General features: G+C 33.3%; 2 protein-coding genes and 2 non-coding genes across 4 annotated transcripts; 1 reads left to right on the forward strand and 3 right to left on the reverse strand.

The window, feature by feature from the left end:
* Window positions 1-1,042: 1,042 nt before the first annotated feature.
* Window positions 1,043-11,379, reverse strand: LOC129887809 (casein kinase 1-like protein HD16). Its single transcript, XM_055963038.1, has 16 exons — window positions 10,679-11,379; window positions 9,824-9,952; window positions 9,583-9,656; window positions 9,419-9,488; window positions 8,322-8,377; window positions 7,792-7,863; window positions 7,496-7,590; window positions 7,353-7,419; window positions 7,144-7,273; window positions 6,817-7,035; window positions 6,593-6,729; window positions 5,615-5,789; window positions 5,436-5,526; window positions 3,963-4,120; window positions 2,282-2,470; window positions 1,043-1,417 (listed from the first exon to the last, which is right to left on the reverse strand). The coding sequence occupies exons 1-16, from the start codon at window positions 11,027-11,029 to the stop codon at window positions 1,358-1,360; spliced, it is 2,073 nt and encodes a 690-aa protein (XP_055819013.1). The 5' UTR covers window positions 11,030-11,379; the 3' UTR covers window positions 1,043-1,357.
* Window positions 3,347-3,566, reverse strand: LOC129888185 (small nucleolar RNA U3). The gene has a single exon (XR_008766607.1). It is a non-coding gene; the product is annotated as a small nucleolar RNA U3 (small nucleolar RNA).
* On the reverse strand, window positions 8,101-8,204 carry LOC129888129 (U6 spliceosomal RNA). The gene has a single exon (XR_008766556.1). It is a non-coding gene; the product is annotated as a U6 spliceosomal RNA (small nuclear RNA).
* Window positions 11,380-18,243: 6,864 nt separating the features above from the next.
* Window positions 18,244-23,398, forward strand: LOC129887810 (PP2A regulatory subunit TAP46). The gene is made up of 9 exons (XM_055963039.1): window positions 18,244-18,512; window positions 18,613-18,735; window positions 20,731-20,817; window positions 20,927-21,031; window positions 21,160-21,321; window positions 21,936-21,971; window positions 22,069-22,140; window positions 22,494-22,774; window positions 22,894-23,398. The coding sequence occupies exons 1-9, from the start codon at window positions 18,417-18,419 to the stop codon at window positions 23,147-23,149; spliced, it is 1,218 nt and encodes a 405-aa protein (XP_055819014.1). The 5' UTR covers window positions 18,244-18,416; the 3' UTR covers window positions 23,150-23,398.
* Window positions 23,399-23,475: the final 77 nt, after the last annotated feature.

Raw genomic sequence — 23,475 nt, forward strand, 5'->3', positions numbered from 1 at the left:
ATTCATAATTTGTTATAGTTATTGAATTTGTAATTGAATATTAATACACATTTGAAGAATTTCCTAATATAAGTATATCACTTTAGAAAAAGCAATTGCATTCATCCAAACTCATATCTATTTATGATTTGTTTCGTAATATATAAATTACTCGAGTCTTTCGAAATCTAATGATAAAAGGCGTATATTAAAATCTATTTTATCTACCTGATATTTCTCTTTTTGGAAAGAATAATCAGTCAATAGAGAAAGTATTGGGGTTGGGTTTCCTTTAACACCAACAATTATCTAAAATATTTAGTAGTAAACGTAGCCCTGGTACTATTTGTGACTAATTCTTTTTTAAAAACAAATATATTATAATTATACATAAGATACTTTGATGACATTTCGCTCTTAATAATAAATTATATAAATAATCGATGTATTAAATATTAAACTAATAAATAAATTTCACTCAAGCTTCATCATGATCACAAATAGATCACTCAAATTCAAGTCCGAAAGCATCAGAGGCAATTACCCTATGAAGACTCGCTCTGGTGGATCTCCTTAACAAGTCACTACCTATGAATCATCAACTCATTCTTCAAACCCAAGAGCCTATGAATCGCCGATTCATTCCTCAACAGGCACCAACTGCTTGGAAGCTTACGATTTCATGTTTTATTTAACTCCCACTGAGAGTTCTTTTCAACATTACCACGCAATACTATTTCACTATCAATCACCCAAAGAGTATATAGACTTGCAATGTAGCCCAGCCCTTACTGATTCATACAGATCCGATTAATTGATCATTTCCAAAAGCACAAATTCCACTTTCTATAGGACCAAAAAATCTTTCACAAAATAATCCATCCCTATAGTTGACTAATGTATCTCAATAGGCTAATATCAACTAAAAGTTGAATAAGCAATATAACCAAGTGTAATCACATACGTGGGATGTAACAAAGATAGAATATATTTGTAAGGTAGAGAGGCCATTTTCGATAAACCTTCTCGATAAACCTTCAGCTCATAAGAACACAACTAAAAGTGAATAAAACAAGATACTCGAGGTAAGATAACATTAATTTTCCCAGTAATACGAGTACACTGAAACAATTTTTGCTGCAAAATTTAAACAATGAGTAAATTTGCAGCAAGAATAATTGTTCCTGTACTAGTAAGGATAACAAAAACACCATAAGCACATAATTTTAAGACAACTAAAGTTTTTCTATGCATAACATTCTAAGACATTTAACTTTACCACCATCCATTTACACTTGGACAATGAAACAAACACGACGAGAAGTTGGGGATATAAGATCCAAATGCCAGGTTTACAACAATTTGGTCACGATTTGTTTTAGGATACAGTGCGCCCATAGCATAGACAAGAAAGATACAGATTCTTTCCCCATTTTTCCTGCACAAAAAAAAAACAAGGTTAGAACACAAGTCAAAAACTCGCTCATATAATAAAATGATGTGAATACAGTATATTTGTCCGAATTATATGTGTGTAAACTGTGAACATGGCTAATTAACAAAACTTAATGGAAGCAAAAGAACTACTATATTAGGCGAAATGAACTGATTGGGACTTGGGACCAAGACTGAAGTTGCTGCTGTTTCACTTAAATTGGGTCAAGGCAGGGATAACAAAGAGAGAGAGAATATCTAGCTCTAGAGAACCCTACCGTATAGTTGCTGAGTGACATAAGGGGTGAGTTTAGCAGTTGGTACAAAGGAAAATGTTTTCTTGAAAAATATTTTCCTGAAAATTCAGTAGTTTTTACTTATTTTCTTGTGCTTATTGATAAGTAAGCCTAAATTGTTGTCTCAAAAGCATTTATACATAATCTACGCAAACACCATCAGGAATGGAGGTGGGCAAGGGTGGTGGCGGCGATGGGGCTATTGGGAAATGGGGGTGAGGGTGGAGCCTATTGGAGGGTGGGGAGGAGAAAATAAGTTTGGAATGTCAGTCATGGAACTTATTTTCCCAACTCTCACTAGGGATGTCGATTTGGTCAACTATAAAGAACTTGTTTTCCTAAAGAATATTTTCAAAAACCTTTAACCTACCAAGTTCCAAACATAAGAAAATGTCATTTTTGTGGAAAATTAAGACATACTACATGTTATCTTGAGACATGGATGAAAGCTCAAGAGAAATTACTAAATATACGAATCTGCAAATATAGAATTGCCCAGCGGGTAATGCTCTTTTCTTAGTTAGCTCATCAAAAATTAGGCGAAATAGAGAGAATAATATCGCAAAAATTACCTTGACATGTGTGCTGGGAAACTGAGATGTTCGCAGAGTTTCTTGAGTCTCATCACCAGGTCTTCGGCGAGGTACACTCAGGATAAGGGCAGCTTGGTCTGCTGTAGCAGCTGTTGCAGTAATACGATAACCATTATCCCACCGCTTATGAATACCTTCACTGGGATAAAGGAAATCGAGCTCTACCACCTATTAAACATTAAAAATCTCCATGTTAACAGATGCTCAAAGCCTTCTATAAATAGTCTTTGGATTTACATTCAAGTCAAGTGTAGTTACTGTTGCTCATTAACAGCCTAACTTTGACCTTCCTCGGGGTTACCGGGTAAGAAAAGAGAAGAAAAGGCTGGGCATCTTTAAAAATGGTTCTTTAGGTTCTATGAGTAGACTCCCGAGAGCTATCTTCAAATAAAAATATATTTTTGCAACAGAAATATATTTGATTAACTTTAAAATATTCTCTCCGTAAAGTAGATAAGATGAAAAGCTGCTCACCACCAACATTAAAACTACCGAGATGAGTATCGGTCTGTGTAAACTGTTTAGCAATTCAGTATGTCCTATTTACACATGTCATGCAACATGTCTATGTTCTAAAACATCCAAGCAGACAGCAATAGCAATGAGATCCTCATAAGTGCATAGTTGGTATCAAGATTAACTAATACATCAACGAAAATGTATGCTGCCTAGCTTCTCTGTATATGCCTTTAACTTATATTCATGTTTTTAATAACCAAGAACTCCCCAGGGTCAGTGACAAAAAATTCGAAACTCGAAGGATAATTGACCCATCCCTCTACTCTTCTCTGCTTAAATACCAGGCTTTTGTCTGCAGAATGGTTGTCTCACACGTCACGGGCTACGCTCTTACCACTAAACCAAAGCCCTGGAAGCAGTTAGATCTTCATATATATATCAAGTAATGAAACACAAACTTATGTTACTTGATTTCCATGCGAACACTTGGGTCACAACACATAATAAAGGAGCAAGCTTAATCCAACAAAATCTGCAAGGTTCAATATAAACGGACTTTCTCTTTTGAACAAGGATAAAGAGGAGAGTCTGTCAGACAGCCATGAGACAATCTAAGACCTGAGAGGTCTGAGAATGATCATCTACTACTGCCCCACACAACTAAGAGCCATGAGGAGGCTGTTAATCACGCTCTGGTCACATGACCATGCTTCATCAACCAGACTTTCCTACTTTTATGTCTCCTTAGAACTCAGGGATACAGTGGTACGAGCCTATAGAGCAGATGCTGTTCAAGTAAAGCCGTAACATAAACAGACTACATAGTTTCCAAAAAATTAAAGAGGAATGGACTTTCTTTTATAAAGAAAAAAAATGTATATATAAACGAAGGGCAACAAAACGAGGTATGGACTTTTAAAGTAAACTTTAGGACGAAGGGACATTAAGTCAAGCTACTTCATTTCCTTATAGAAAAATCTTACTGTGACTACCCTTTTAGATCCTCAAGCCTACGCTTCATGGGGAAATTTATCCGATAATTTTTCCAGGTTATCACCATGAAAAATAGTGTGCTCGTTTGGTTTGTTTGGGGGGGGGGGGGGGTAGATGAGATGGGGCAGAAGGAAACGGGATACAATATTACACTAACACCATATTAAATATTTTGTGTGTGTGAGTGTTAAAGAGGGGGACAAACAACCTGGTCACTGAAGCCTGAATTGCGTGACATAACAACAGCCCACCTAGAGCCAGCTGTTGCCATGGAGGTCACATGGAACCCTTCTTTCCATTTCTTGCTTATCCACTTAAAGGGAAAGGACTCGCTGACCTTATAAGACTGTTGAGTGAACTGTGTGCCTGCAAAAAATGACATAAGTATTACATACAAAGATAAAGATAGTCCAGGATCTAGAGCTGCAACCAAAAAAGCTCAAAGCTAGTAAAGCAGTCTGCATTTGCCTTTGCATAGGAAAAAATACCCTCCACAACAATTAGATGACGAAATGCAACTCACTTATCAAACGTCTACTCTGTGTATCACCGAGTAGTGTTAAACTGGCAAATATAAGCGATGAACTCTTGCATCTCAACTGAAGTATTTTAGTTGGTGTAACTACCTAAGATAAAGGCATGAACGCTTAATGATTGTTATCTTCCAATGTTTGACTTGAATAAAAAGTTGAAACTGGAAAGAGAAAATGCTAAATTTCCGTTGTATGAAGAACAACATTTTAATATATACAGACATACCCAACATTTACCAGTTCCAAAAAAATATCTAAAGAGGTAACCCATCATCTAATATAATACCATCAGAGTGAAAGGATCAAAGTGAAAGGATTTTTAGACTCGCACATTATAAAAACTGACAAAAAGCTAACACCTTCTGATTCGCCTTACAAATATAAGATGCTTTAATGACAGAACGACATCAGAGGACAACTGCCCTAGCAACTATAACTTAATTTGTTATAGGTCCATGTTATAGTCCGGAATGGAATTTGCAAATGAAGCTGAATCTATCTAAGAGCTCCAAGAATCCATATATTATATATTTAGATAGGGCTATACTTTTGTCTTCGCACTTTTGGCACAATGTACATAATTCCAGCACATTCTTAGTGCTGTTTATGAATAGTAATAAAAACTTGCCATTTCACAACAAGAGAGAGAGAGAGAGAGATCCATGTTATAGTCGGATGCGTAAAATGGAGGAAGGAAAATCCAGGTCCAGCAGTAGAGTTGATTTTTCAATGCAAAATAAAATTTTAGAGGGACCAACAATAAAAGAAACCAACAGAAAGCATATCTGGCAGTAATACAAACAGCCCAATCAAAAGTTATATCGTGACCTACTAAACCATAGGCACCAAGCATATCAACTTGATAGAATAATATAGAAACAGACGCCAAATACTAATGTGATTCAGGACACAATATCAAACTCGTCTCAAGTACATTTCCGTCATGGTAGAAAACTGTGGAAAGTACCCATGTTGGCATCATTCAGCAAAATTACAAAAAAAAATTATAAGTAATCAAACATTTTATAACAAAATTGCTAATTTTAAATGTAAGGCAAGAAAAGATATCTAGCTGTATTCTCTAAAAGTGGGAACAAGATCAAAACAAGCACAAATAATTAACCTACAGCATGTTAAAGAGAACCCACCTTTTGACATTACTACTAAAGAGCTTCCATTGGTGGCACCAGCAAGAGAACTAATATAATAGTTTTTCTCCCACTGCTCCATAATCCACTCCTGTAACACGCATTAGGAAGATTAGATAATTACATCTGAAGCCAAATAGCTGCGCACCACATGAAGACTACATGGAACTTCTAATTACCTTGTGTAAGAAGAAAGGTGACAGCTCATAAACTTGGCTGGTGAAGTTCGTTCCCGCGTCCATGATAATAGCCCATAAGCTAGAACAGGATGCAACACAACTTATAGACAAACCATCCACAGACCCTTTCTCCACATGCTGTGCCAACCTTGTGTCTGCTACATTATAGTGGTACCTAATAAAGTCGTGATGTTAATAGTAGGGAAAGTTAAGGTACAAAAGATGAATTTTTTTTGTATCAACTATCAAGTAATAATATTCCTATTAATAGGGCGTAAAAAGTGCCTGTATACAAGAAGTATATCAAAAAGTAGGGAACCTCACAGCAGAGCATGGTTTTCTACAAAAGCCACCCAATCCTCTATACCTATCCAATCAACATTATGGATCGAATAGAAAAGGATCATCTCCTAATACCATGGAGCATAGACGAAGATAAAACAGATTTTCCTGAAGAATATTTAGTGATTATGCCATCAGAAGATAAAAGGACACTCCACGTATCCTTTTTTACTAAATATGTCAATGAGAATTGACAAAGATACCAAGTTTGGCAGATATTTGTTTCTCCTACTACCATATCTAGCCTCTGGAGTGTTCAAAAATAAATTACCAGCAGAAGCTTAAATTCCACTGCTCCCAAAGTCCAAGAAGTTAAAACTCTCTAGAATAACATTTACCATTATGCAACAAAGGTAGGGGTAAGGTCTGCGTACGTCTTACCTCTCCAAACCCCATTTGTGGTATTACACTGGGTATATTGTTGTTGTTTGTTCATATTAAATGTTTCTGTTCTGTTTTAAGATAATAAAATGTTTCTATCAGTATAATTTACATAAAATACTCACTTGACAACCGCCACCCACGACCCACATTCCCATTTAAGGTGAAAGAGTCCAGGATTAATGTTCACCACATACAAATACTTATTAACAGCCTTACCAATAAGAGACAAATAATGTGACATGAAATACATACCTCTGTTTCATCGGCTTTCTGGCATTGTATATTGAAATCCATTGCGTCGCAGGAACACCCATTCGAATTTTCTTCTGAGGCTGCTCTTCTTCCTCATTTAAAGTTAGTCTCCCCCGCTTTTGGCCAACTTGAATAGCCTATAATGTTTACACCATGAGCCAACATATCGCTATGACATAAATCTTATTACATACTGTGGCTTATATAAGATTTAGATCACTTACCTTTTGAGCACCATCTGTGTTGATCGGCCTTATAGCAGGATCAGCTCCAAGCAAGCTCCCAAATAGAGAGATCAACTTTGAATATTTTGGTTCTTCATCAAATTTCATGTTAATTACTGTATCAAGAAATTCTCTAAAAGGTGCAGGGCAGAAGCAACAAAGCATCTCTGGAGATGTTGCCATCTTTTTTTTGCAGACTAGAAATGATTTGTTATCACCCTGTAATCCAAAAGATAAAGTTGTAAGAAGAGGACATGGGGGGAGTTAAATGACTGAAACAAGCTGTATGCAGTGTAAAGACTGGAACGAAGAAGGTAAAGCAGAGACCTGATAGCCCTGCCATGGAAGCCTCCCTCGATGAAGAAAAATTAGTGTGTAAGCAAGTGATTCCAGATCATCTCTTCTACTGGCAGTCCTTCCCAAGTGAGCATGTGCACTCGCATACCGAACAGTCCCTCTGAAATTGATAGACAGGAGTTAATATTGGGTAGATACGTAAGAAAACTAAGGAAAAGGATAGCAGAACATCAACATACCTGAACGTGTCAGGACGCTGATCATATCCGACATGCTGCCCTTTTGAAGTGTCTTTCCACTTTGTGGCTGTAATTGGTAGATAAAATAATCAGGAAAAGGATTATCAAAATAGCACACAGAAACCCACACTAAGCTCTCTTACCCAGTCCCAAGTCAACTAGGAACAACTTCTTCTCTTGCGGTGTTGATGGCTGGCCAAGTAAAAAGTTTTCTGGCTTTACATCTCCGTGCACGTAACTGAGGTCAAGAAAAACAGTCACTTGGAAGAATTCAAAAGAAAAGTAGAATGACCTCAAATTAAAAGTAGTTCAAAATTCAGCAAATAGAAAGAACCAAACTGATTGCAAGGAGGCACATTCATGCCCTCACTTATTCCCAAAAGGAAAAAGAAAATGAAAAGAAAAAAGAAAAAAGAAAAAGAAAAGAGTGCATCCATACCCTTTTGCGTGCAGCTTTTCCAAAATCGACAAAGACTCAACTGCAATACAAGCCACCATTTCTGCAGACATTCTGCAAAAGTAGGATTTATGAGCAGACCTTAAACATTCAACAGACACATTGATATATCGTAAACCAAAACTGAATAAGTTTGTCGAGGATCTTTTTGCTGCTCTTAGAAATAAACCCCGGAAATCAGCATCTATACTATTAATCAAGAAAAAAATATCAGCGTATGAGGATAGATATCAAGGCCCATTTTAACCTTGATATTAGCATTACTACGTAATTCATGTCAAATAATTGGTGAATTATTTGGACCATTTCTCGATTTGCGAGTGTCATCTTTTCGCAGGGACCAGCTAATCTTTTCTGTTTGGTGACTGATTGAATGATGGCATCTCTATTATTAATTTATAATAATAATAATCAATAATTACTGAAAGAGTGGGAATACAGCTACTTCTGGAAGCCTGGCAATTGAAAATGTCTTATTCAATAAGTAACTTATACTAGCATTAGCTACTTACGATTGCCCAGAGGAATTCCATACATCCCATAAGCTAGGGCCTAGCATATCCATAACCTGCATACATGATAATAAGGTCAATATGCATAACTGTACAGTGCGCTCATTTTTAATATATACAACAGCATTCACTAATCCAGAAAACAAATAGACCAGAATTCGCACATTGAAAAGAGGTCCTAATCATTAACAACCACTTTGCTTGTAACTCATCGGATCAAAAATACTTATCCTTCTTAACTTTTTGTGTATGTCTCAAAATTTTATCCCATTGCAAAAAACTAGATCTTTTTTCTATCAAACTATCTTCAACAGCAAAAAAATGGACATGTTTCTAGCAGAATCTTTTACTATACAATTAGGAGAATATGCATGGAAAAACATCCCTTTTTTTCTTAAATTGGACAGAATCGAGTGACAACATTTGTAAGACGGATGGACTAACAATTTGAAGTAAAATGGTAACTTTTTATTATAGTCGAGAAATCCACCAGGGCCAGTGGCAAATGGTTTGAAACTCTGGATAACGGCTCACCCCTCCAATGTTCTCCACTTAAATAGGAGTAGTAGGCCTTCATATGCAGCAAGGTTTGAACCTGTGACGTGTTCCTAACCCACACATCACAAGTTGAGTTCTTACCACTAGACCAAAGCCCAACGGCTAGTGTCAAAGACAAAGTCTGAGATCCACAGATAGTGTAATAGAAAAACAAAATCAATCCCCTCAAAAGACGCTCATACCGAAAAGAAAGCAAGCAACTAGCAAAACAGTCTCACTCATTCAATTGGAAACAGGAACTGGCTAAATAAGTGAATAAAAAAATAAAGACATCCATTGTACATTAAAGCTATTTGTTAGCTTGGTAAGAGCAGAAATGAGACCCTCTTAACAACTTAAAATCCGTCACAATGTCTGCCTATTATATATATTTTATTTAATTCTCTTTGAAGGCTGAAATTAGAATGCTAAAAGAGGTCACAATCACTGCCCCCAACTCACAATGTGGATGCTTCTCCTAATAATGAATATCCATAACTCAATTTCTTTTATCCTCCATAATTACTATAAGCAATGCAAATCTGTCTCAGTAAACATACCATGACATAATAGTCTCCTGCCCGTCCTTTATAATGCACTCTTGGCACTCCATGGCTGCCTCCAAGAGTACTGAACAAAAAACAAAAAAAAGCACACTTTCAGTCCTGCAAATCTTATTTCAATAAAAGTGTAAACAGTAACTTCAAAAAATATCAATCCTTACTTGTAAACTTGCCATTCATATGGAGGGCCATAGCTACAGCCTTTGCTATTTCGATGCTCAAACTTCAGTGCGACCTACAGCCATTACAGAAAGTCAAAGTTGTTTTATTTTATCAGGAAAAATGAGATTTCATTAACAATTGCATCCAGAAGACACAAAGACTTGTAGACAGATAAATTAGCCTTGTTGAGAAGGAGAAGGGGAAATAAGTGGCTAGATGTATCATAAGCAACCACTTTACCTCCAGAGCCAAGGGACCACTAGCACGTTCATTTCCACCGGTAAGACGGCGACCCAAAAACACCTGTCCAAAACCACCTTTACCTAACTTCCTTTCAACCTTATAAACTGGTGATCCTCCTACTTGCACCTGAAAACAAAATTCAACCATACACCAAAAAATTAGTAGAATTCCGACATTTAATCCAATGATTTGAAAAAAAAATTAGAACACGATGACACTGAAACTCAATATCTAGCAGTTAAATTTTACATGTCATCACACTTTTCTGAAAAGGCTTGTAGTGATGATGAGAATCACTTGGGAGGGGAATGGGCGGTCCTATGGCTGGATCAAGCAATTTCCACCTACTAAATTGCAGGTATAACTGTGTAATTAAATTCAATCTAGTAAGTGCCTTGCATTAGAATTAAGAAATTCTAGAGCTCCGACGCTTGTGTTCCCCCTATTTATTTCACATGCCTACCAACCAAATATATGATAGTGGCTAAATATAGATAGCAATACATATGCAAAACATGTATGTTAATACGATTAATGACATCGATGCAATAGACAACAATCCACTCAAGGTCAATATAGTACCAAATTTACTTCCTTTTTACCAGAAATATTCAGAATTTAACATAGAAACACATTTATTATGATTCAAAACACAAAACCCCTTTAAACGCCAAGAACACCTAACAAACTAGCTTCAAACAACAAAGACATAACATCAAAATTTTCTAAAACAAGATGATCATGTATAAGAACCATGCATATACAGATGTAAATAGTTCATTAAAACCAGCCCCAACTAGTTTTCTTTTTTTTTTTTGAGATTCAGATGCAGAAATTGATGATCACACCAACCTGATCAGGAAAAAGAGAAGTACTTTCATCTTCTTGTGCAGTCCCTTTATTATTAGCACTCAATCCACCACTCTCATCTCCCATCTTTTCCTCTTCCTCAACTTCTTCTCCCTCTACTCTCTCGTTCTCAATCTCCTTCACCTCAACCTCAACCTCAACCTCAACCTTCGCTTCCTCTTCCTCCTCTACTCCCACGAGCTTTGCTTCTGCTTCTGCTGCTTTCGCCTTAGCAGCACGAGTCTTTATATAACTCCTACCACCACCACCAACCCTTTTCTTCGTTTTGGGTTTTTTTTCAACTACTGGATGAGGAGCACGGCGCCGACATACCCCACTCCGCAACTCCGGCATTCTTTTTTACCCATATAAATTGAACAACAACGACCCGATTCCGATTCCAAATTGATGCACATCACTTATACTTTCATCATCATAATCAAAAACCCTAATCATACAAAACAACCCCAAATCCGTTTCTACAACAAACAAACAAAAAAAAAACTAAATCGAACTTTATTAATCAATTTCAAAAACTGAAAAAATCAAACAAAAATTGAAAAAAATAAACAATTTTGATGCTAGGGTTTGTTCAAATACTGTAAACGATCGTAATGCGCGTGAATGTCGATGAAAAAGTAATACTTTTTAGAGAGAGAAAGAGGAAAGAGAGAGAGAGAGGGGGGATGGTATCAATTCTCTATTTCTTCTACTACCTAAAACTATTTTTTTTTTTGTCTTTTTGTAAGTATTTTGTTTGTAGTTGTGGGACTAATTTGGAGTTGGGGGAAGCAATGGAGGGACCTATTGAGAAAATTTTGCATGTTTTTTATGGTACGAATGTGAAATCACAAGAAAGTTGGTGTTAGTTGAGTCACCCAAAAGCTCAATATAAAACAATTTGGTCCTTTTTAATTGTCAAATTAGATAAACATCTCCAATTTATTTATTTTATAATTGTGATGTCCGGGCCAATTTTCGCACGCGTGTCACCTCCCACCAACAACAGATATCAGATAGTTATGTTCATCAAGTATAGGACAGATGGAAAAATCACCTAATATTTTTTTGTCTCCGCTGAATTTTGAACCTAAATGAGTTTTATGGTGTCAGTGGTTAAAGATCATGTTTACCACCATAGGGATGCAAATTCGAGCCCCGTTATGGGGTGTATTTTCCAGCCCCCACGTGTGGATTTCACTTGGTATGTTGTTGTTATTGTTATTGCTGAATTTTGAATCTGAGACCTCAAAGTTCTTAACCACTTCATTGACCACTAGGTCATACCCTTGGGCGGCAGCATCAATTTTTTTTGTCTTGGGTTAAGATTGTTGTTTTAGTAATGTGGAAGGTTTAACAATTGATTGCATTGGACATGCAATAAGAAATCAGAATTGCAAATCAATATTTAGATATGCGATTTTGGATCATGATTTTAAATTCTAAATTCTCAAAAAATCATAATTTTAAATTATTTTTTTTATATAAAAAACTTGACTTATAAATTTATATTTTGTTAAAACAAGAATATCATTCTAAATTTTGAAAGAAAGAAAAAAGGACAACTCTCATAGTGAAGAAATTGTATGTATTATGTAAAAGGATTATGTATATAAAAAAAATAACTAGTTATTATTGTTGTTAATTATTAGATTTTTATAAAATTATGTTATTTAAAGTTTGTAATTGGAGATATTTATTTTATAAAAGGAATATGGAGACATCCGATTTATCAGTGCGGCGTCTCTAATATCTTATTTATGAATTATAGCTTGCTCGTTTGGTAATACTGTATAAGAATTTGAAAAAGTTTGATAGTTTTTACAACTTGTAGGATTTTCATGTTCATGAAAAAAAAATACAATTTAAAACATCTAAATCACATGTCGAAACAAAACTTCAAGTTCATATCAATTTAATTTCATATTACACATCCAAAAAAGCCCCCAATGTCTGATATTTATTTTGAAATACGAACTAATTTAAAATCGTATCGCGTAAAATTCATTAAACAGAAAAATATTTTCTATTAAAATGTTCTTTTTAACTCTTAAAGTTATGTTCTCTTGAATTGTATTTTGTTGAGTATTTGGTGTGTTAATTGTTAAATAATTATTTCTATGTTGAGACTGTCATTTTCTAAAAAATTTCTTTTATTTATTTTCTATATTAGAATATATATTATGAGTTCCAATCCATTTGATCAAATACCGCTTGATGGTAACTTTTTATTCACTATTTGAGTTTGAGTCCATTTAATTTAATTACATAATTTAATATGCGACGATTCGTAGAAAATAATGCTCGTTATAAATAAGTCATTAGATCGATGAAGAAGAATAATATTTTATTATAAGATGGAACATGATAATATTAGCATATCACCTAACATTTTTTTTAATTGCGTAAACTAATTTTGATATGTTAGGTGCAAACGGAATTGACACATTAAATTTGTAAATTTACATATTTCTTAAATTGTAAAAGCGAGTCGACTTTAAATGAAAATATTATTGATTTTATTTATTTTGCAAACAGTAATATATACTAGATAAGCCAAGTTTCGACGTGTCTATTATAAGGCAATTATAGATATAAAAAAAAATTATTATTACTTTGTCGTGCTTGAAGCAATGAACGTGTCTTTTATTTATGTCAGAAAGATGTCGTGTAAACGAAAACTAACTCCAGCTGTCTTCTGTCGGTAATATTAGTTTTTTCTTTCATGTACTTTTTCGTAAATCCCAAATTATGTGCTTTATCTCATGCCATACTTATGCTCTCTTGTCTTTCTATATTGCTTTCGAGGATTACACGTTATCAAGAAAAAATTCATCTCTCTCTCTATATATATATAAAGGAGAATCATAGACAAGGTGACGTGGCACCTCTCTATGACCTCCATTTATATTTATCTTTTTTCTCCTTCTTTTGTTTTTTTACTTTCATTTCTTCCAATTATTTTATTTTATAAAATCATCTTCTTAATACATCAATTCTATTCTCAATTAATATTAATAGTGTCCATAACTCTTAACCTTTCATATTCATAACCCTTAAATAATTTAATATACAAATTGATGACTCCTTAAAGTCACACTTATAAAAATCTATTTTAAGACTTATATGATAATTATTTAATTCTCATTTCTCTTTATGATTCATCTTTTGCCTTTTTGGTTGGTCATTTTTTTTATCTTCTTTGATTTGATTTTATAGGAGAGAAATCTATAATGAAGATTGTTAGACATTCTTGCATAGTTCAATTTTATGAGGTAAAAATATTTGGTATGTCTAATATAATTATCCTTTTTTTCTCTATTGCAATTAAACATTTAGTATTATTATTTTACTCTATTATGATTTGCTTCTTTTTGTAGCTTATAGAGATATTTTTCCTCTTTGTACTTCTCTTTATAGTTTCTAATTATTTTGATTATTTTTGCTTTTCGTTTTTCTTTATAGTTTTTGGACAATTAAATTATGTTATGCCGATAACAAGGTTCTTAATTCCTTTTTAACTCATAATTAGCCATTCTTTAAACTTTTTATTTGATCAGTTAACTTCATTTTTATGTTTTTTTATTATTGTTGTAATGTTACTTATTGTGTTTTCAAGTCAATTTTTTTTTTTAAGAATAAAAACAGAAAAGGAAGTCAACATATACATGCATGTATGCTACTCAATAAAGTATGTATATATAATTTTGTAGCTATGTGGATAAACTTTTAATAATTATAATGAAAGAACGTGAGAATGTAAAGTTAATTCTACCAATATATATTCACTATTATAATCTATTGGGTCTGAATTCGAAATGTAAAATTATCCGATTAGGATAAATATGACTAAGTAAAGTTGTTTGTCTCTCTCAATCTACTTTTTTTTTACCAACATAAAAATTATCTTTATCTAGATAAATGAAAAAGTGATGTGACACATCTCTTTGACCAAGAATTCTATTTTTTTCCCTCATTTTTTGGATAATTTATTCTGTTTATTTATTTTTTATTATTGTATAAAAATGAATATGTCAATTACTATTTCTTCATGTATTCATATTTTTGAATATAAAAAATTAATTGTGTTTATTTTTCTTACTTTCATGACTTTTAATGATCATAACTCCTAAATTATATTAATAGTCATGTTCATGATATCATTCAATATTTCATATTGTCCTATAAATAGAGGCATTGTAAAATTTTGTTATAAAAATATGATCAAATGTACATGTATAGTAAAGTTAGAGATATAATAAGGGATATTTCCAGAAATATAACAAAATACAAATTATGAAATATGGTCATTTGATCCTGCAGAAAAAAAAATTGTCCTTTTGATCTTGTAGTAAAAAATGTGGTCATTTGATTCTACAGTAAAAAATGTGCTCTATAGAATTTAAATCAAAAATAATTTCTCTAACTCTCTTATTTATTGAGAAAAACTTCAAAATTTATTATTTAATTTACTAAATAGCAAATTTGTGTTAAAAGTGTTAAAAGAAATGTCATATATATAAATTTATTTTCTTTCTAACAACATAAATGAGGTGTGAATAAGGATAAAAAAGAGTCAGATATCTTCTCTTTTCTCTCTCTACCATAAAAAAATATGAATGTATGATTAATGTGTATTTAGTTTATTATTATTAAAAGCAAATAACCTTTTTTTTTTCCACATCAAAGAAAGAGTTATCTTTTGGAAAGTTATTACTCCAATTTATTTATATTAATTACCATGATAATATTCTAATAATAGGAATAATTGTATTAATATTGTCAATCTCTATACGATTGAAATAAGTAAGTATCACACCAAGTCATTAAATAATATCATGACTTATCTTTTACATCTCATTTTACGTTCTGTATCTAAAATTTTTTATTTTCTATTGTAAAGGTATAATCTCAACAGTAATGTTTCACTGTCTCAACTTAATTATCTCTTCTCGCAATCCTCTATATGCGACAACAATATGTATTAAATGAGCGCGATACGAATGTCAAATATCAAAAAAAATAAAATTAAAAAAGGATCTCTCTAACTTTTGAATTTTGTGCATAAATATGTCGGTACGAGCATCGAATATCGAAAAAATAAATATATCTTTATTTATTTATTTTTATTATGGAGTCATTTATACAAAAGATAATTTATGATTCAGTAGATTTAATATTGTTGGTTGAACCAATAATATTGCTATAAGAATCATTGAATTTAGTATGAAACTATAATAATTAGATTGTCAATTAACTGAAACTTTTCATTTTAACCTGTATATTTTTGTTTTTTTTTCAATAATTTTAAATTGAAAATGCAGCATGTGGTTTTTTTTAGGAATTTTTCTGAATAGTTAATATCAAAATCATAACTTAATTTGTATTTTTTATTACATTATTTATTAGAGTATTTATCAAATAGTGCCATTAATTATTTAAAAATATTTTTTTTTATAACCGCGCGAAGCGTGACTGGTATTTTATATATCACACGAAATATAATATGAATAACTCAATTAACACTACTTTCAATTAGGCGTAAAAACAAATATTAAGATTTATAATTATGTGCAAAAGTTAACATCATACTAAAAGTTTCACATTTAAATAATTTTAAATTTATGAAAGTTAAATGAATTAATGTAACACGCCATAAATTAATAACTAGTAGTCGCATCATTCTTTGAGTATGTATGGATTCAGACCTGATGATTTCTAGGTGTACATTAATGTTAATGTCAATTCTAAGTGTTGGAAGTTTATTTGATGTGAATTGAGGTCATGATTAATCTCTAATACTGAGTGGAGTTTAAAAATTTCCTACTTATTAAGTTTCTACATAAGATCATACAACAACAACATACCATTAAAATCATGTAAGGGTCAATTTCAAACAAGTACATCTCTTAGACTGTGAAGAGTTGTGAATTTCATTACTCTCCATTTTAAAGATCATTGAGTCTTCTATTTAAATCCATCAACCGTTCAAGTTCGAAGTAAAAAGTTATAATCGTTTTACCAGAAATGCTCCAGTCTGAATTTTTCAATCTCAGGTGCTACGAGTCAAAATATGACTCATGGACGTGTTATTATCAGTTTGAATCGTGGTTTGATAGTACGATCCATACTTTGACTCGTGAAAAAATCCAGAGAGTCAAATCCACCCAAAATATCACGAGTCAGAACACGACTCATGGTACAAAAGTATGAGTCGTACAATGACTTGTACTCATTGTTTTCAAATGTCTTTTTAAAAGTCTTTTTGACTTTTCTTGACCCTATTACTCAAATTCACTATGATTTGACTTTCAAAAATCATAAATATCAAATTCTAAGTCAATTATCTTATCTTTCCCTCCAACCCAAGTTAAGAACAAGTTCTCTAAATCAAGCTAAGCGCCTAAGATTTTGTTCAAGCAAGTCCATCAAGAGTTCTTTCTTACAATTTATGGTCTTTTATAGATATGTAAGGCTATCACAATGAGTAACTCAGTTCTTTCTCACGTCGTACATCTACGATTTTAGTTAGTAAGATCAAAACTTTTCTTTTTCTCCAAAGTACAAATTTCTTAATTTGAATTTTTCATTGTTGAAATCCATTATCAAGACCATTGTATTTTATATTTATTGTTGAATATTGAGCCATAATTCATATTTATTCTACCACATGGATTATTTTTATTTGAAGTTAGTTGGATATGTGGCCATGAAATTTCATATGCATTATTTTCATGAGTAAAATGCATTTTTATAAAATTTCTTTATACCTTATTCATAAATTATACTTGAAAAATTCCTCGCGAAAGTTTACAAATTATCGTTACAGACATATATATGATTTTCAAAGAAAATGGTCTTTATCATGAAAATTTAGAATATCAATACATTTCATATAGTTGTGTGAATAGGCTCATTAGTAATACAATTTTATAGAATTTGAGCAAAATATCACGATTTCAATTACGATTTTCATGATATATTATTAGCAAACAGTCATATAATTTTGGGAAGACAATTTAGCACTAACTGGAGACAATTTGAGATAATCCAAGTCCCAAAATTATTTGTCATTATAGGATAGGTTTTTTTCGCCAGTTAGGTTGGCACCTTTAGCCAGATGGCTCAGTTTTTGAATCCACACCAAACAAATAATTTTTATAACTTGACAAGGTATAAGTCAATCCTTCTAATTGGATTATAAGTTGGACAACATGATATATGTCATTTATAAGAAATTCCACTTAAAGATTTTATATATTTTATAGTTTAAGCTGATATCATTATTTATGCAGTCATATATATAATGATTACTCCGATTTACAATTATAGACATGTCTTCAGGCATATAAATTGGCACTTGGCTATTTGATTTTTTTGAAATAAAATTTATATATTTAAAAACCTCATCAAAGTATTATAAATTTTAATAATCAATAATTTAAATTTTGTAAAAAATATATAAACAAACTTTGGTAAAAAAATTGATTTACTTTCGAAATTTTAAAATTTTAATGGTGACTTATAAATTGGGATAATTTAGTACTTTTATTTTATTTTACCAAAATGCCGCGAAGATACTCGAACATCCCATTATAAACCCGTTTCCCTTTTTTGAGATTTAAATAAAAAAAACCTAATTTCAACAATTCTTCAAATCCCCAAATTCAATTTCATTTCTCACAAATCTCTGATTTTCTAGCGTTTTCTTCTTCAACTTCAGAAGCTAATACAACCATCAATGGGCGAATTGAACATGCAAGAGATGCCATTACCAGCTCTGTTCGAGAAAGCTAAAAAAATTCATGATTCGGCTTCGGAATCAAGCGTTGATCAAGTACTATATTTTTATGTATCTCTGTGAAATTATACTGAAAGATTTGTTTTTTTTTAATTGTTGATTGAATATGTGTTTGTTTTGGTTGTGGATTTTGTAGGGAACAGTGAGGAAAGGTTGTGAGATTTTGAGTGTGTGTGAAGAAATGATTGGGAAATTAGGGTTGTTTTCTCTTAATGAGACTAAAGATGATATAAGCACAGCAAATCTCAAGTATATTCTGGTAAGTGTTAGTATTATTAGCACAAGTATTAACTATGTTGTTATTGTTTGTTTTATTTTGTTATTATGTCTTGTGCATTATTGAGTTATTTAGTTGTTACTTGAGCCAAATGTCTTTAGGAAATAGTGTTTCTATGTCCACAAAGTGGGATGAGGTTTGTGTACACTCTAACCTCCCAGACCCCACCTGTTGGATTACACTAGGCATATTGTTGTTGTTGTAAGTTATGATAAGTACTTGTTGGTAATTTTAGTTTTTGCATTTCCTGAACTTTTGATGTTTAAGTAATAAGTACTACTCCATTTGTTCCAATTTATATCCATATAGTTTTAATTTACACCGAATTTAATAAAGAAATGGACAACTTTTGCAATTTGTGGTCTTAAACATGTTATAATATTCGTTCCACGAAAACCTTTGAAACTTGTGGCAACATGCCATACCAATAATGGACTAAAAAGTAATGTGTCACATAAACTAGAACAAAGGTAGTGATAGAACTTCCCTAGCAAAGCCTTGGCCTAGTGTTTATAGGTTAATCAAGGTGACGATGTTGTTGAGAGGTCGAATGTTCAAATCTCATAGAAGTATTGTCTTTAGTCCAACTTATATAAGATCATGTTTTGCTAGTGCTAGCTGATGTTAGCTTTTATCTAACGTTAGGCTCTAGTCCTATATTATAATCTGAACTTAATATTTCCATTATTCAAATTTGAAAGTGTGCTTTTCTTTTTTTAAAGGACCCAAATAATGTCTTCCTTCCAACAATAGCATCTCACAAGTGGGGTATGGGGAGGGTGGGGTGTATGCAGATCTTACCTCTACCTTGTTGAGGTAGAAAGTCTATTTTTAGTAGACCCTCAGCTCAAATGTCCACCTTCCATAAATGGAAATATTGGACACATTAACCTCCATAGAATAGTTATGCTGGACCAAATCAAAACAAACGAAGATGTTTATGTTTTGAAATGGAGGAGTGTAGAACTGGAGAATGCAACCGCAAATTTGCAGTATTTGTTTTGCAGTTTGGTGGAAAATGACTAGTTTTGATAAAAAATTGGCCTCTTTATCAGCAGAAAAAGCTAGTGCTCTAACTTTTCTGGTAATTCCATTTGGTTTTTGGCTAGAATATTGTTTGTCAGGAAAATTATATAATTGGCTAGCTCACTCAGCCGTGATCATTCTTTGTTGAATATATTTTATGCACAACAAATACTGCCAAAATCGTCTGACTTGAATGCTTACTGTGGTCATTTCATGTTATTGGTTACTTTCAAAATTGCTGACTTGAATACTTCCAAAATCTTTTGACTTGAATACTTGCTGTGGTCATTTCATGTTATTGGTTACTTTGAGAACGAGGGTGATGGGTGGGTGGGGTGGAAACTATATGGAGTATGGACTAATTTAAAACTTTTCCGCAACTTCATTGCTGCCTTAGAGGTTAAGAGACCTTGTAGCTCATGGCAGATCTTTGGTTTAACACTTTTTCAGAGGGAAGGCAGGTTGTCAGCTATAGCATTTTGTCATGCTGGTAACTGTGATTTTCCACCATATCTATTCAAAAATACTTGCCACATCTTTTATCATCATCACCTAGAACTGTCTCATTCCATTTAGCGCAATTGTCTTCCACACCTTCTCCTCACCACCATCACTAATCCTCTTTCTTTTTTCCTCCCTTCTTTATCTCTATCCAGCTGTCAGCATCATATCTTTGATCACTTTCATTGCCGTAAATAGCATCTGTTGTTTCCTCTCGTACATGATACATGTGCTACCATTGTCCATAGAAATTCTAGTAAATTTGTGATTGCAAAGGAATCATCTTGCTGTTTCAGCATTACACATAACTTGAATGGGTTTCTCATTGGTTAGGGCTGGGAACTTCTTCCATCAAGTTATTTTAGGGGGTAGTTGTTGCTTTTGCGTTTCAGTCCACTACTTGTTTTGGTACTCACAACGGGTATGGAGTCTTATTTTTCATTATTTCAGGTCCCTTATTATCTAGCAGAGCTAACAGAAAAAAATGCAGAAGATGATAGGGTAGAAGTACTCAAGGCTTCACAAGCTAAGCTAAAGGTAAAGACTATTATGGGCTTAAGCTATGTAATAGATTGTTCTGTAAGAGTGATGAACAAAACCTATTGTTTATTGATATCTTCTCATTTTTATTGGTCAACATTTCTAGGAATTCATTTCGTTTTGTGAGACAATGGAGCTTGTTCCTGAAGATGAGATAGAGACATCTACACAAGGTGGAGCTAGTTCTTTTGTAGATTGTAGAGCTAAGAAGGTAGGCTGGACTTCATGGTTTAATTTTTGTGTATGACTGTTATATTTAAGGCTTGGAATCTTATGGCCTCGAGCTTAGATTCCTTTAATTTTACTGAGATTGTTACGAAGTACATTATGTTATTTTAGATTGCTCGTTTCAAACGTCAAAGAGCCGCTGAGTCAAAACTACTTGAATTAAAGGAGCGGAAAGAGCGTCGTGGGCGATCGACTAAAGCAGCTGCATTGTCAAGTCCTGTGGAGACTGAAGAAGATGATGTGTTTGATGACGACGGTGAAGAAGAAAGGGAGGTTAGTTAATTTCCCCCAGTTGTGTCCTGGGCATTAGCATAAACTTTTTTTCCTTGTCTTTTTCTGGTGTTGCAACTTTTATGGCACTTAATTGGTCGTCATCCTTATCATTCAAGGAAAAAAGTCAAAGCAGTTTTCTAAGCTTGCAATCATTAAATAAATGAGCTAACATAAGTTATAAAATAGGTTATAGATTCTGTTGGATGATGTTGGTAAGTGGTAAGTATGAAGTAGTTGTCTTCTGGAAGTTGACAAGTGTTCACAAAATTGGATCTTATGTTCAGTGAATTTGTGGATAGGCACTCATTATTTGTTTTATTTGTCGGCACAAAATGTTGACCGTCACCCTTTGAACCTATCACAAGGATTTGCACATGACATCAATGGATAAGGAGCTTTCCTTTCTGAATATGATATTATTGGAAGAATCTCGATTTTGCTTATTCGATGCCATTTGATTTCTTGGATTGAACTATATTTTTCCTCTACGATACACACAGCCTGATTCAAATGCAAAATTTGCTATCGCTTCTTTTAAGTTATTTCTCAAGTTTTGGCTTCTACATCTCATTTTGAGTAAATATCTAATTCCTCAAAACCATGATGTATCGCAGGCATGGCTTACAACTATTTCCTTGGCCCTTTGTAAGGTTTGCCAAGATCTTCTATACTCATTTGAGTTGAATCAATATTTATTTCTTGTACTTGGTACCTTATCTTCATAGTTTTCAAATCACTGCCCTGCAGGCCTTTGATTTGCTTGAAATGCTGAAGAAAGAGGAAGAAATACTATCTGCTGTCAGGGAGAAGCAGCTTCAGGTACTATTAAACTCAATTAGTTGATTTGGCTTCTTTTCTGTGGTAATTTGCCATTCGGTTCTGGTAGCCTCTGATTATGGTAATTGCTATTTGAACTTATGCGTTCAATCTTTAATTCTCTCTCCCTTTAATGAGTTCATTCATTAATTCATTTGAGCCTGTGCTTTCTGCCTCAGTAGGAGGGGGTTGCTCTAGTCCTTCCCTCAAGACTACCTAAAAGATCAGCATTAAGTTGCAATACCTCTCTTCTTCAACTCCATAAGCCTGTTACTCCATATCTTAAAGATAGCTTTTGTAGCATTGCTCTCCAGATTGTGCTTTTGCTTCATCACATAATGTTACTTCTTTTGTAGGATGGGGAGAAAGAATTTTCTCAGCTAATACTTGACGAACGCACCCAAAAAGCAGAATCTTGGCATCGTGGTGCTGCTGCACGAGCTCGCTATACAAAACCTGCAGCACCTATCACCTGTGCCACTTTTGCACAAGATGTCATAGAAGGGAGGGCCAAGGTTTCACAGGCACATGAACATAAACACCAGCCTTTACTTTTTGGACCTGCAAGTCTTGTTGGTATGAACCCTACAACTGAACGGGAAAGGATAGCTGCCCAGGTCTTTCAGCCTCATTATAGGTACGCGTACTCATCATCTCTTGAATTACAAAGTTAAATATATATTTTCCAATTTTAGATCCTAGATGGACAAGCAAACCCTCAAAGAACTACCTCTCTGATCTTTAATCAAATGTTAGATTGCCAACGATGAGCATAGAAGAAGCTGGGCTAACAGAGATGAATATGATGAACAAATGGCAAGAAAGGAATGTTAAGCTTATGGAAGAAGCAAATTCTTCATGGTACAATGATGGTCCCAAGTCAAGGCCAGGTGAAGATGATGAAGAAGATGATAATGATGACGCGGCCCAAGAAAAGGCAAGAGCATGGGATGACTGGAAAGATGACAACCCTCGTGGCGAGGGCAACAAGAAGCTAACTCCTTGTGGTTAGGTAGTTGCATTAGAGCCCAAGAACTCCAATCAATAACCTTTTTGAACACCTTAATTTAAAACTCAATTGACAGTTTGCCATTCAGTTGGAAACCATTTTATTCTTGTTTCTATATGTATTACAATTTTTGTGTAATGTCTAGGTAGATGTTGTATTATAAAGTGGTTGTTATTTTAAAAAATGTTAAATGACACTTTGTCTAGTAAAAGAGGTGATTTTGCACAGGTTCTTGCAGTGCCACATTTTAAATTTTGACCTTGTTTAAAAAAATTGCAAAAATAGATTTGAGTACTTATTATTTGTTCCAATAAATAGTTTGAGCTAAT

The sequence above is a fragment of the Solanum dulcamara genome, chromosome 4, assembly GCF_947179165.1.
Source record: "Solanum dulcamara chromosome 4, daSolDulc1.2, whole genome shotgun sequence".
Taxonomy (NCBI): Eukaryota; Viridiplantae; Streptophyta; class Magnoliopsida; order Solanales; family Solanaceae; genus Solanum; species Solanum dulcamara.